Genomic DNA, 12,811 nt, shown 5'->3' with positions numbered 1-12,811 from the left:
GCCGGGCGCTGCGCCGCGCGAGGCGTCGTGGCTCGATCCGGCGTACGCCAGTGCCTGGGGCACGACGCTGGCCAACGGCGGCGTGAGCGCGTGCGGCCTCTACGTGCTCTTCCACATCGTCACCGTCTTTGCCGCCGACGTGCGCAGCAAGAGCAAGGCGCACGAGCGCGCCTACCAGAGCGAGATTGCGCGCTGCGCGCAGCAGTACGCGCTCAACCACTGCGGCACGCCGAACCAGGCGCCGGCGCTCTCGGACATGTGCGCCGGCTGGGAGACGTGCTACGCGCGCGACCCGAGCAGCGTCGCCAGCACGTACCGCATCGTCGCCGAGGTGCTGGCCGACGTCGTGCAGGGCTTCCTTGCGCCGCTCGGCTGGAAGGAGCTGGCATTCGTCGCCATGGTCGGCTACCTGCTCGTGATGCTCATCGCGCGCTGCACCGTCGCCTTCTACGGCCAGGCCAAGCAGATGGTGCAGCACCCGACGCAGCCGCCCGTCGCCGTGGCACCTGGCCCGTACGGCTACGCTGCGCCGCCAGCCACGCCAGCAGCGGGCACGCGCTACCTGCATGGCGCGCCCGACTGGCGCTCCTCAACACCGCAGCAGCAGAGCCGACCTGACCGGTGAGCCAATGCCATCATTCAAAAGCGCCGGCAGTGATTCGCTAGATTGGGCGCTGCACACTCTACATGACCTGCTCGCCGCGCGCCTCGCGTGCCACGGCATCCGCCCAGCGCGCCAGCATCTCCTCGAGCTGAACATCCCAGCCCGGCAGGCGCTGGGAGATGGCCGCAGCGTCGAAGCTGCACGCAGACGTGTCGGCTTCGGCCTGCGACTCGGAGGCAGCACGTCGCTTTGAGGGCGTGCGGCGCGCTGCGGGATGCTGCAGGTTGTAGCGCAGCCTCAGAGCCGCTGCCCACACGCGCAGGTTCTGTGCAGTCTGCGTCAGAAGCGCTCGCTGCTGCCAGTCGATGCACTCACCTCGGTGCGGCGGAACGTCCAGCCCGTCTTGCTGCCCGCTCGCACCTCAGCGTCTGGCGCCTCGCTCTCGCTCGGGACCTCTAGTGTGCTGCGTGCGTCGGGCTGAGCGCTTCGCAGGTCGTGTATCAGCTCGTCCTCGATGGTACCCCAGGGCTTTTCCGAACGCCGCAGACTGCGACTCGGGTCTCAGCTTCGCTGCGCTGCGGAGCGAGGCGAGTGCACTCACGCAGTGTTGAAGCTGATGCACAGGAGCTGGCCGTCTGACAACGCATCGAGCAGCTGCTCACGAGCGCGCGGCAAGGTGCTGGCAACTGAGTGCGGCAACGCGGCCTGGAGGAGAGCGTACGCCCGCTCTGCCTAGGAGGTCAGCTTTGTCGCAGCCTCGACAGACGCAGCACGCACCGAGGCGGTCATTCTCGAAACCTGCAGCCGCTGCCCACGCGGGCAGTGCTTGTCCCAGCGACATCGAGCGCACCAGATTGATGGCGATGTCGGCCGAGCCCAGACCCGTGCCGCCCTGTGCGGACGTCGGACTGGCACCCGCGTCGTCGAGCGATGCGCCAAGCACGTCGTCGACGACGGCGAGGTACGCACGAGCGTGCTCGACCTCGCTCGGCAGGTCTGCCAGGCGCAGCGTTTCCGGTGCAGCCTTGACCTTCGCCGCAGGCCCTTGGCCATTTGATCGGGGCTCCGGCGCGAATGGATCGTCTTGCGCTGCATCGGCCTGGCCCATGATCCTCTCCCCCGACGTGTAGCGCTGCTCGAGGTCGCGCAGGTCGCTCAGCAGCAGCAGTGCCGCCTTCCGCACGCGCACGAGCGGGTCCGTCCGGCTCGGCGAGGCCGACGTGTCCTCCAGCCGCACCGACACCGCTGCCTTGAGGAGCTGCTCGGGCGAGTCTGGCTCCGGTGCGTCGCCATTGTCCGGCAGCGCCTTCAACGCCGGTCTGGGCGAGCTGGTCGGCGTGGTCTGCGGCGCGAAGCTGGGCCTGCGCTGGGCGGCGTGTGCGCCCGGCGATGCGGCGATGCTCGGCAGCGACAGGCCATACGCGCTGCTCTGCCGGCGAAAGGCATTCTTGCGGCGCTTCTCGCTCAGTGCTGCTGCCGCAGCGGAGGAGCCCGCGGCCGAGCCGCTCGCCGCCGGCGACGCCCACGACTCGGCGGGCAGCGCGTAGAGGTACTGGCGCACGACGGCGATGAGCTCGCTCGTCGTTGCGAGCAGCTGCGGCAGCTCGACGGCGTCGCTGCTGGCCGATGCGTCGAGGCCCCAGAGCGTGCGGCTGGTGCACAGAGGCCATCAGCATCGCTCCATGGCACCACCGCCTCACACCGCAGCGCACGTCTGTGGCACTGAGTCGCTCCACTCACCTGCGAGCGAGCACATGCGCCAGGCGCGGCGCCAGCTTGCGCACGTCGGCCTCGTCTGCCGAGACGTGCGGGAACGGCGGGCGCTTGTACGTCGACGGCGGCGGTGGGCGGCGCGCGCTGCGGCGCCCCACGCTGGCGGCCGCGGCGGCGGCGCCCTCGAGCGGCGTGGCGCTGCTGCGGCGCCGCGCAGGAGCGGCGGCGTCGGCGGGGTCCTCGCTGCGCGGCGGCGAGAGCAGCACGGCGCCGCCCAGGGCCGGCGCGGCCGAGAGGCCGAGCACGTCGGGCCGCTCACTGGCGCTGCAGCAGACATGCTCAGCATGCAGCTCGCCCGCTGCGCCGCACTGCGACTCACAGGCCCTCGGCGGCGTAGAAGCGCTGCAGGTGCTCGATGCTGCCGAGCGCCAGCACGCTGTCGCGGCGCGAAGTGCGGCTGCTGCTGGGCGGCGCGCGCTGCTCCTCGGCGGCCGGTGCGAAGAGCGAGCTGAGCGCTGTGCGGCGCGCACCGTCGGCTGGCATGCAGTGAGGCGGGTGGAGCGGAGAGGTGAGAGGTGAGATGAGAGGTGAGAGGTGAGATGAGAGGTGAGAGGTGAGATGAGAGGTGAGAAGTGAGAGGTGAGAGCGAGCCTCGCGGCCAGCGCAGCAGAGCGGTACTGCTCAGGGCATCATGGTCAGAGCGCCCACTCCACTCCAGCGGACACTGCTCCTCTCCCCGCTGTGCCTGCGCCGTGTGATGGCTGAGCCTCAGTGCCGCTCGCTGGCATCATGCTGCACGGCCGGCCGGCTGTGTGTTGATGCCACTTGCGTGTCAGGAGCTGATCCGGAACGGCAGGTGCGCGCGCCCAAGGGGGCAGGCCGGCGCGTCATGGAGCTTGCCGGGAGTCGGGCGAGGCGCGGCGCAGGTTTTGCCTCAAGTGCACCGCAACTGCTGCGTCTCTCCCTCTCCTTCGCACCACATCACCACCCGCCATGCCGCGGCCGCAGTACATCATCGAGCACATGGAGGACGACGAGCCGGCGGGCGGCGCCGCGACGTTCCCGGCGTGGGCGCTGCTCGAGTACGCACACATGCTCACGCTCCTCGGGCCCGGCACCACGTGCCACTTCACCGCCCTCTCGCGCGCCTCGCTCGCGGCGCTCGTGCCGTTGCTCGACGCGGTCCCGCAGCCGCGCGCCGATTTTGCCTGCCACGCCGAGGCGTTCGACGTGCTGGCGCCGCTGCGCGACGTCTGCCTGCTCGACCCGCAGGCGCCGCACGCGCTCTCGGTGCGCGACGCCGGCCTGCACGCGGCGCGCCAGGCACCCGCACAGGGCAGCTCTGCCGATGCGGGTGCTGCCGATGCGAGTGCTTCCTCCACTGCAAGTGCTTCCACTACTGCCGCGCCGGCCGCGTCTGTTCCCGACGGGCCCTTCACGCACTTTCTCTTCGGCGGCATCCTCGGCGACGACCCGCCGCGCGACCGCACCGCGGCGCTGCGCCTGCGCGGCCCGCCGCGCCGCCATCTCGGCGCCATGCAGATGACCACCGACACGGCGCTCGGCGTGACGAGTGCCGTGGTGGAGCACGGCCGGGCACTGGCGCTGGCGGACACGGAGCAGCACGGCCCCGGCGGAGCCTGCGAGTGGGTCGATGCGCCGGAACTGCACTTTGGGCGCGGCGAGAGTGTGAGTGGAGCAGATGGGGCATGGAGGGGCACCTACGGCGGCAGCCAGAGAGGAAAGTGGCGGCGGCGAGGCGACAGCGGCGGCGGCGGCGTGGCACACGTTGCTCACCTGGCCGCATGTCCTTGCACGCTCATGCGGCGAGCATCAGAGGCTGCAGCGAAGGAGAGGCTGCACCGGCAGCGCACAGCACGATGCTCAGCTCGCCGCCTGACCGGGGGCGCGTCAGCTTCGCCAGTCTGCGTGTCTTGGCTCTCGTCCTTGCCCTGTTGCTTTGCTGGCTGACACACGCCGCGCAGGTCTCGATGCCGTTCCGCTACCTGCTCGATCCGGCGCCCGCGCCGCCGCGCGCCAAGGACGCCGGGCAGCGGCGGCCGCTGATGCCGCCGGGCATGCGCGAGCTGATCCGCAGCGACCTCGACCGCGCCTTTGAGTTCTGAGCGTGCCGCGTGTGTGTCGCAATGGCATGCAATTGGTCCAGGTGCCGCAGCATGACAAGGGGAAATACACGGGGGGGCAGCGACGGGCGACGGCGATGGTACAACAGGGGTGTGGGGCGCAGCGAGCAGAGCGGTAGAGAGGGGCGGGGGGAGGAAAGGTCGTTACGGTAACGGGCAGGCTCGGCGATGGGGCTGCAGCACGTCCTGCGCGTGTGTGGAGGAGCAGCTGCACTCCTCATGCCTCCTGCTGCTGCTTGATGCCGCGCGGCGCCATGTGGTGTGCCATGGCGGCGCCGTCGTACGGCGCGCCCGGCGGCGGCAGGTGCGTGGGGCGCGGCACGGCGTGCGCCTCGTACGTGCCCGGCGGCGGCGGCGGCACGACGTGCCCCATGTGCATGCCCGGCGGCGGCACGACGCCCGGCGGCAGCGCGCCCATGGGCGGTGGCCCACGCATGTGGTGCATGGCGCCTGGCGGCGGCGGACTGCCGTCGGCGCCGCCCGCCAGCTGCGCCTGCGCGGCCATGAGCTGCGACTTGAGGAACGCCACCTCGCCGCGCAGCGCGCCGACGCTGTCGCGCAGGTGCTCGTTGTCCGTCTGCAGCATCTCGGCGCGCTGCTGCAGCTGCTGCAGCCAGGCCTTTTTGCGCTGCCGGCACTTGAGTGCCGCTGGGGAAGAAGGAGGATGTCAGTGCGAGGGGCTAGACGATGCAGGCCTTACGGCGCAATGCTCACCCTGCCGGTTGCGCTCGAGGAAGTTTTTGCGCTTCTCCTCGTCGTCCATGCCCTCCGTCTCTTTGTCAAAGTCGCGCTCCTCGTCCGACTCCATGCCCGGATACTTGTCGCTGCCCGCCTCGCTGCGCGGCGTCTTTTGCTTCTTGGCGCGCTTCGCACTGGCGCCCGCCGCACCGGCCGGCGCGCCGTTGACGGAGCCGTTCTCCGACTTCTTGCGCTTCGGCTTGGACGTCGATGCCGCCGCCGCCGCCGCCTCGTCCTCGCGCTTCGTCAGCTCCTGATGCGCCTGCGAGAGCAGGAAGAGGCCGCTGGCCGCCGGCGGCACATTGCCGGGCATGCCCTGCGGCGCGTGCTGGCTCGGCACGTGCGGCGGCCCCAGCGGCTGCTGCGCCGCCGGTGCAGGCTGCGACGGCACGCCCGCGCCCGCTCCGCTGCGCTTCGTCTTGGAGCCGCCGGCGCGCTTGGGGCTCGTGTTGTTGGGCAGCGGCTTGTTGCGCGCGTTCTGCGGGCTCGTCGTGCCGTTCTTGGCCTTGCTGTCCTGCGGCGCCGTGCCATTCTCGGCCTCGTCGGTCGTCATGCGCAGGCGCGACGTCTGCGGCTGCGGCGGCTGCGACGCGCCGGTGCCGTTGCCCATGCTCTTCTGGAAGGCCAGCGCAAAGGCATTGCCCTCGCGCGGCGGCATCGGCGCGCCGGCGGTGTCGTGCGGCGGGCCGGCGAGCGCCGAGAGAGTGCCGGGCGTCAGGCCGGCGCCGGAGCCGTGCGTGATCATGGCGAGGAACGCGGCCGTGCCCGGGCTCGGCGGCGGGAAGCTCGACGGCCCGCCGAGCGGCGTCAGGCCCGTCTTGAAGTTGCTGAGGTCGGGCGTGAAGCCGGTGCGGAAGGCCGACGCGTCGAACGCGCCGCCGCTGGGCGCCGCGACGCCCGACGCTGCGGGTCCGGCGAGCATGGCGGGGCTCAGAGGGCCGGCGCGCAGCGAGCCGAGGCCGCCGCTCCATGGGTACGCGTGCGGATGGGCGTCGGCGGCGGGGGACGTGAGGGCGGCGAGCGAGGGCAGGCGCGGCGCCTCCTGCGGCGCATCGCCCGGCGGCTGGCCCAGCAGGCTGCCGCCGTCGGAGCCCTTGGCCTTGGCGGCGCCCGCTGCCGCGGCACCCTTCTTGGCCGCAGCGGCGCCCTTGGCCTTCTTGCCGCCGGCGGGCGCCGCGTCGTCGGCGGGCTCGTCGGCCTCGGGCGACGGCGACTCGCCGGGCGGCTTGGAGCTGAAGCTCTTCTCAAACGGGTTCGGCTCGAGGTGGTGGCGCGACGAGCGCGTGCCGGGCCGGGCGGCGGGGCGCGATGGGCCTGCGACAGGGTCAGCGCGGCGTGTGGGCACGCGGGCGCGGCGCGACGCACCGGCAGCGGGCGCTGAGACGAGCGGGCGCGAGAGTGGCGTGGGTGCGGGGCGCGAGAGGGCCGGCAGGGCGGAGCGATGGCGCGGCGCGGCGGCAGCACGCGGCGAGGCGACGGACGGCGAGCGCGACGACGAGGCGTGCGGCACGGCAAAGGGCGCGGGCGGCGCAGACGAGGCGTGCGACGGACGCGCGTACGGCAGCGGCAGCGGCGAGGAGAGGGGCGGGGCGAGGGCAGCCATGGTCAGCACGTGTGTACCACAAGGAAGGTGCGGCGGCCGGGGCGCGAGGGAGAGATGGCCGTAGGGACGCGTGTGCGCCGGGGATGGCGGTCGCGCGCCTCGACGACGACGACGACGAGCAGCGAGCGTGGGAGCAAGCGGCGCGCCGACGATCGCATCGGCCGTGCACCCTCGAGCGCACTGCTCACACTCACCGGCAGCATCGGACGGGGCGGCCATCGCAGCGGCGCGTTGGAGCGGGCAGCGATGCGGTGCGGGCGCGCGTGCCTGGCGTGGGCGCCGTGGCGCGGCGGTGCGAGATGTGCGGCGGTGCGGGTGCCGGCTGAGGCGTGAGACGGCGGCGTGACTCTCTGACGCTTGCAAGGCGTGTTGTTGGCCACGGCGCGCGGGTGCGGATGACGGACGAGGGCGCGCGGGTCTAGGCGGATGCTGGTTGCTGGGAGGGGAGCGTGACGTAGGAGGGCGCGAGGGATGACGCACGCGCGGGCGAGGCGTGCAGCAGCGCTTGCGGCGTGGCAGCGCGCAGCCGCAGATGAGCGTGAGGCGCAGCGCAGCGCGGCAGCCCACTTTTCCCCTCGACTCGCGGCCTGCGTGCGACGCAGCGAGGCAGCCGGCCTGCATGCACCACCACGCCATCTCGCGCCGCCGCCGCGCCACCGCCGGCCGCGCCGAGCTCGGCTTCTCGCGCGCAAACACCACGCCGCCCCTCTCGCGAGCCTCTCTGCTGGCAAGCCTCTCGCTCATTCCAGTTATTCGCCAGCAGCCATCTGCGCGCACATCTCACACGTCGCAGTCCAGACGAAGCTCGGCGGGCGAGGCCGGGCGGCGACGTAGCGCACCAGCACCGCACCCGCAAGCCGCCGCCGCATGATGGGCGCGGCGTGGTCGCCCTGGCCGCGCGGATCGGCCTTCGTGCTGGCTGGCACGCACGCGCGCGACTCCCGCGAAGCAATGTTCCCACGCCGAGGCACGCCGGCGCCGATCATCGGGCGGGCCGCGCCGCCTCGCAGCAGCTCCTCACGCCTCGTCCTCGTCGTCTGCCCGTGCGCTACGGCTGCAGGCGCAGACCAGCGACGCAGCAGCATGCTGAGCATCTGCATGCCGTCTCCGCGAAGCACCGCATGCCGTTCCATTCAGACGCGCGAAATGGTGTGCCGCGGCGCGCCCTCGCTGGCTCGAGGAGCTGGCTGCACGGGCCTCGCGTTGCGCGTCTCGGCGTGGCGCCCCGAGCGCAGCTTGGCCTCGCGGTCGCAGTCGTCGTAGTAGAGTGCTTTACGTCAAGCTGCGCTCAGCTGCGCCTTACGCTGGGTGTGACGCAGTACGTGGAGACTGATGGGCTCGTCACCTGAGCGCGCGGGATGCCGCGCCTCGAGAGGAGCTCAGCGGTCTCACTCGGATGCTCCCATCCAACCCGCGTCCTCGGGCTTTCGAGATGCCTCCTGCGGCGCTGGGAGGGCGATCTCGCTCGTGGCCGCTCCTAAGACCGAGCTGCAGATTTCAGGCTGAACTTGAGCGATGCTTGCTGCCTCGCACACTTTGTGCGGGCGAGATGAAAGCTGCATGCGTGCGGTGCATGCGTGCGCGGGCCGGGCGCGGAGCGGCACCGGGCTGCGTGCATGCTGCGAGCATGAGAGCAAGCCCGATGTGAATCACTCGCTGCATGATGGCAGCTTGATGCTGCTGCAAGCTGCACACTACTACTCTGCATCTCTCACTCGACTCAAACTCTGAATAGAGTGCTGCCTGCTGACTGCCGCTGCTCGGTGCTGCGGCTGCGCTTGTGCCTCAGCCCAGCGCAACCCGAGACGGCTGCCCGCTGCCGACGATGCGCCGGCTTGCGCCGCGTCTCGAGGCTGATTTGAAGCACAGATGCGGCATCGCGATGCGTCCTCATCGGCCAGCGCCCAGAGCGGCAGACGCAGATGCAGCAACGAAGCGGAGGCGGCAAGGACAGGCATGCCAAGGCCGCAGCGTGCAGCGGCCAGCAGCGCAGGGTGCAGGGGTGAGCGCCGGCGGCGCGCATCTCGGGCCGAGGCCTCCGCGCGTAGATGAGTCCGAGTGATGCGGATGTGAGCACGCGGCCCGCTCGCCATGCCGCCATCTCACACGCTTCATGGCAGCGCTGCTCGGCTCCGGTGAGCTGTTCGGGCCCTGTTGGCCGCGGCCACAGTTGCGGCCTCGAGTCAGAGTGTCAAGCGGCTCGTCCTCAAAAGCAGCATGCCGCTGGCCGGCCGCTCTCCCGTCGCCGCCGCCTCTCGCATCGCTGCGAGCATCACGGCGTCCGTCCAAGTCCTCCGCGTACCCCTCCGCGTACCCTCACTCGCACCCAGCGCACGTTGGCGTCTGCGCAACGTCTCACTGGCGCGCACACCGGCCTCGGCACACCGCCTCCGGCCCTTCTCCCAGCCGCACTCTTGACCACGGCCGCCGCACCCGCGCCCTCGCCCACGATGCATCCGACGCCCTCCGGCGCTGCCACGCGCACGCCGGCACGTCCGCCGCTGGTGCGAGCCGCGCTCTCGGCGCCAGCCGTGCCGCACAGCGACGCCGGCGTCCTCTCGCTGCGCGCCGCGGCGCCCGTGCGCTTCGTGGCGTCGCCCGCCGCGCGGCAGCGCCTCGCTGCGCTGCCGCGCCTCGACGTCGCCTGTGCCTCGGCGGCGCCCGAGTGTGCGGCGCCGCAGCGCGCCCTCGCACAGGCACTGGTGCTGCATGCCGGCGCGCTCGGCAGCAGCGGCACCGACGCCGGGCCCGGCGCCGCCTTCTCCTCGCCCTCGCCGTCGCCGTCGCCGCGCAGCTCGGACGCGACGCCGTCGGCCACCTTCTCGCCGCTCTCGAGCGCGCGCGTGCGCCCGTCATCGGCGCTCTCGCCGGCGCCGGCGCTGCAGGCGCAGCACGTGGGCTATGCCCTGCACGGCCATGCGCCGTCCGACGCCCCGCACGCCGGCGTCAAGGAGGCGCTGCGCGACGCCGACGACGCCGACGACGCGAGCCAGGAGCCGCTCGACGACGGCGAGCCGGGCTGGTACCGCGCGGCGTGGCGGCGCGAGTGCCTGCGCCCGGGCGCGGCGGCACATGCGCCCGAGGAGCCCATGATGCCCTGCTGGCATGTGCGCCGCCTCGAGGCCGCACTGCTCCTCGACGCCTGAGCGCCACGCCCTCCGCTCGACGCCGGCCCGCATAGGCCGTGCCCTGCACCTTTTCTCTACTCTCTGTATCCCGTCACCGTCCTGCATGCATGCCGCTGTCACCATTCATCACCTCGTCACCCTGCGTCGCGCACCCTCTCTGGCTCCCTCCAGCATGTATCCCTCACTCTCGGCGCCTCTGTCATCCCATCGCATTGCTGCCTCTCTATCCCCGTCTACGCGCCGCCGTCGAGCTGCAGCTTGGCCACGTCTGGCAAGTCCGACTCGCCGCGGATCAGCTTCGTCACCTTGCCGATGCCCACGGTGCGCCCCTCCTCGCGCACCGTGAAGCGGCCCAGCTGCGGGTACTCGGCGAAGCGCTCAATCGCAATCGGCGCCGACGTCTCGATGAGCGCGACGACCTTCATGCCTGTGCATGCCTGTCAGCGCTTGCCGCCGTAGCACATCGCACTCCGCGCACTCACCCTTCTTGGCAAACTGCGGCGGCTTGCGGCTCTTGCGCCCCGTCTTCTTGTCGTAGTAGTGCAGCAGCGCCTGGATGGTAATCTCCTCGGAGAGGGCGTGCACGTGCATCATGGCCGAGAAGCCGGCGGCGATGATGTTGCGCGAGTCGAGAATGGCGAGCTGCGCCTCAAACTGGCGCACCACCTGCACGGGCCGCTTGGGGTCCGAGAGCACAAAGCCGACGCTGATCTCCTCGGTCTCGACGCCGCGCAGCTTGATGCGCACGTTGTCGCCCGAGATGGCCGCCGGCACCTCCTCGTCCTGCTCGTTGGAGATCGACACGACCTCCACCGCCGTGCTGTTCGGCATGATGACGAGCTTGTCGCCGCACCGCACCTTGCCCGACTCGAGCTTGCCCACGACGACGGTGCCCATGTCGGCGTACTTTTCCGTGATGGGCATCTTGAGCGGGTCGTTGATCTTGCGGTCCTGGATCACGAGGTCGTCGAGGAAGGTGAGCAGCGTGGGGCCCTTGTACCAGTCGCCGACGCCCTTGGGCAGCGGCTCCTTGAGATTGTGCCCCGCGTACGCCGACACGGGAATGAACGAGAGGTCCGTCTTGGGGTTGAAGCCCGTGCCCTTGAGGAAGGGCGTGAGCTTGCCGACAATCTCGTCGAAGCGCGCCTGCTCCCACTGCACGGTCGGCTCGTCCATCTTGTTGACGACGACGATGAGGCGCTGCACGCCGGCCGTCTTGACGAGCATGGCGTGCTCGCGCGTCTGCCCGCCGCGCTCGAAGCCCGTCTCGAACTCGCCGCGGCGCGCCGAGATGACGAGAATGGCCACGTCGGCCTGCGCGGCGCCGCTGATCATGTTCGGCACGTAGCTCTTGTGGCCCGGCGCATCGAGAATCGTGTAGCGCCGCTTGCCCGTCTCGAAGAAGGCGCGCCCCACCTCGACCGTCTTGCCCTTCTCGCGCTCCTGCGGCGTCGAGTCGAGCGCCCAGGAGAGGTACCAGCTCTCGCGGCCGGCCTCCTTGGCCTCCTTTTCAAACTTCTCCAGCGTCCGCTTGTCCACCATGCCCGTCAGCGCCAGCAGCTGGCCGCCCATCGTCGACTTGCCGGCGTCGACATGGCCGATGAACACGACATTCAGGTGCGCCTTCATCTCTGCGCGCATGGCGTGAGCACAGGCGCGCGTCCGGACGCGTGGCCGCCTGTGGCAACTCACCGCTGCTCTTCTCGCCGAACAGGTCCTTCAGCGTCTCCTCGTCCGTCGCCTTGTGCGCCTCCTCCAGCACCTTCTCAGCGTCGTTGGCGCTCTTCTCGGCGCGCTTCCGTGCCGCAGCGGCACCGGCCGACGGCTTGGCGGCGGCGACGGCGGGCGCGGCGGCGGCCGCGGGCGTCGGCGACTCGGGCCGCGACGCCGGCGGCGAGGCGCTGGACGACGATGCAGCGGGCGCAGCCTCCTCGGACTTGAGCGCCGCCACGGGACCAGGTGCTGCGGCAGCCGGCGCAGCGGGAGCAGCAGCAGCAGCAGCGGGAGCAGCCGGCGCGGCAGCGCTGCTGGCACCGCCGATGGAGATGCTCACCGGCTTGCGCGGCGCCTCGTCGTCTGCCGGCGCAGGCGCAGCAGCGGCCGGCTTGGCCGCGCCGCCGATGCTGATCGAGACGGGCTTGCGCGGCGGCGCAGCGGCGGCAGCGTCGTCCAGCGGCGCACGCGGCGGCGGCAGCTTGGGCACGCCGCCGCCGCCAATGGAGATGCTGACGGGCTTGCGCGGCGCCTCGGGCCCGGCCGACTGGTCGACGGGGCGCGGCGGCAGGCCGCCCGAGAGCGGGGCACGCGCGGCCGGCGGCGGCGGCAGGTTGCTCTGCTGCGGCGCCGGCGCCTGGAAGCCCTGCGCCGCGTAGCCGCCCGCCTGCGGTGCGCCGTAGTAGCCGCCGTGCTGCGGCGGCGCCTGGAAGCCCTGCTGGGCGCCGTATGCGCCGTACTGCGGGTAGGCGCCGGCGCCCTGCTGCGGCGCATAGCCGCCGTAGGCGCCCGGCTGCTGCTGCTGCTGCTGCTGCTGCGGAGCACCGCCGAAGCCCTGGGCGTAGTAGTTCTGCTGGCCATACTGGCCGGGCTGCTGCTGGCCTGGCGGGCCCTGCGCCTGGCCTGCGCCGCCGGGCTGGAAGCCGGATGCGGCGGGATTGAAGGCGAAGTTGCGCGCGTTGGGGTTCATCGTGCGAGGTGGTGGTGGAAGCGCAGCGAGGTGCGAGAGGCGGCGCCAAGCGAAGCTTAGAGCAGCGCAGCGACACTTCAGGAGCGCCGCCGCCGCCTGGAAATCTGTCCGGCCACGTGGCTCTGGCGCGCCATGCCATCACCGCACCGCACGCGGCAAGTCGCCGGCGCACGGCCGTCGCCCCGGGCCTCACCCCCA

The 12,811-nt window shown here is 71.8% G+C and overlaps 6 protein-coding genes across 6 annotated transcripts; 3 read left to right on the top strand and 3 right to left on the bottom strand.

Annotated features, from left to right (window-relative positions):
* Positions 1 to 100: 100 nt before the first annotated feature.
* Positions 101 to 400, top strand: FA09DRAFT_284758 (hypothetical protein; the record flags this gene model as incomplete). Its single annotated transcript, XM_025739876.1, has 1 exon — positions 101 to 400. A coding segment is annotated over one exon (300 nt), but the record flags the coding sequence as incomplete, so codon positions are not given.
* Positions 401 to 683: 283 nt separating this feature from the next.
* On the bottom strand, positions 684 to 2,860 carry FA09DRAFT_336743 (hypothetical protein; the record flags this gene model as incomplete). The annotated part of the gene is made up of 6 exons (XM_025743918.1): positions 684 to 929; positions 980 to 1,151; positions 1,206 to 1,332; positions 1,382 to 2,256; positions 2,345 to 2,641; positions 2,697 to 2,860. The coding sequence occupies 6 exons, from the start codon at positions 2,858 to 2,860 to the stop codon at positions 684 to 686; spliced, it is 1,881 nt and encodes a 626-aa protein (XP_025600903.1).
* Positions 2,861 to 3,323: 463 nt separating this feature from the next.
* On the top strand, positions 3,324 to 4,484 carry FA09DRAFT_328034 (hypothetical protein). The gene is made up of 2 exons (XM_025741621.1): positions 3,324 to 4,006; positions 4,303 to 4,484. Exons 1-2 carry the CDS (start codon positions 3,341 to 3,343, stop codon positions 4,441 to 4,443), a joined length of 807 nt encoding a protein of 268 aa, XP_025600902.1. The 5' UTR covers positions 3,324 to 3,340; the 3' UTR covers positions 4,444 to 4,484.
* On the bottom strand, positions 4,457 to 6,890 carry FA09DRAFT_358673 (hypothetical protein). The gene is made up of 3 exons (XM_025744994.1): positions 6,565 to 6,890; positions 5,176 to 6,513; positions 4,457 to 5,109 (listed from the first exon to the last, which is right to left on the bottom strand). Exons 1-3 carry the CDS (start codon positions 6,800 to 6,802, stop codon positions 4,679 to 4,681), a joined length of 2,007 nt encoding a protein of 668 aa, XP_025600901.1. The 5' UTR covers positions 6,803 to 6,890; the 3' UTR covers positions 4,457 to 4,678.
* A 2,362-nt stretch (positions 6,891 to 9,252) lies between these two features.
* Positions 9,253 to 9,948, top strand: FA09DRAFT_336740 (hypothetical protein; the record flags this gene model as incomplete). Its single annotated transcript, XM_025743917.1, has 1 exon — positions 9,253 to 9,948. The coding sequence occupies one exon, from the start codon at positions 9,253 to 9,255 to the stop codon at positions 9,946 to 9,948; it is 696 nt and encodes a 231-aa protein (XP_025600900.1).
* A 196-nt stretch (positions 9,949 to 10,144) lies between these two features.
* FA09DRAFT_304856 (hypothetical protein) lies at positions 10,145 to 12,613 on the bottom strand (the record flags this gene model as incomplete). Its single annotated transcript, XM_025740484.1, has 3 exons — positions 10,145 to 10,357; positions 10,413 to 11,561; positions 11,623 to 12,613. The coding sequence occupies 3 exons, from the start codon at positions 12,611 to 12,613 to the stop codon at positions 10,164 to 10,166; spliced, it is 2,334 nt and encodes a 777-aa protein (XP_025600899.1). The 3' UTR covers positions 10,145 to 10,163.
* Positions 12,614 to 12,811: the final 198 nt, after the last annotated feature.

This window comes from Tilletiopsis washingtonensis, assembly GCF_003144115.1.
Source record: "Tilletiopsis washingtonensis strain MCA 4186 unplaced genomic scaffold FA09scaffold_3, whole genome shotgun sequence".
Lineage (NCBI taxonomy): Eukaryota > Fungi > Basidiomycota > Exobasidiomycetes > Entylomatales > Tilletiopsis > Tilletiopsis washingtonensis.
This window is presented reverse-complemented; position numbering and strand designations above follow the sequence as displayed.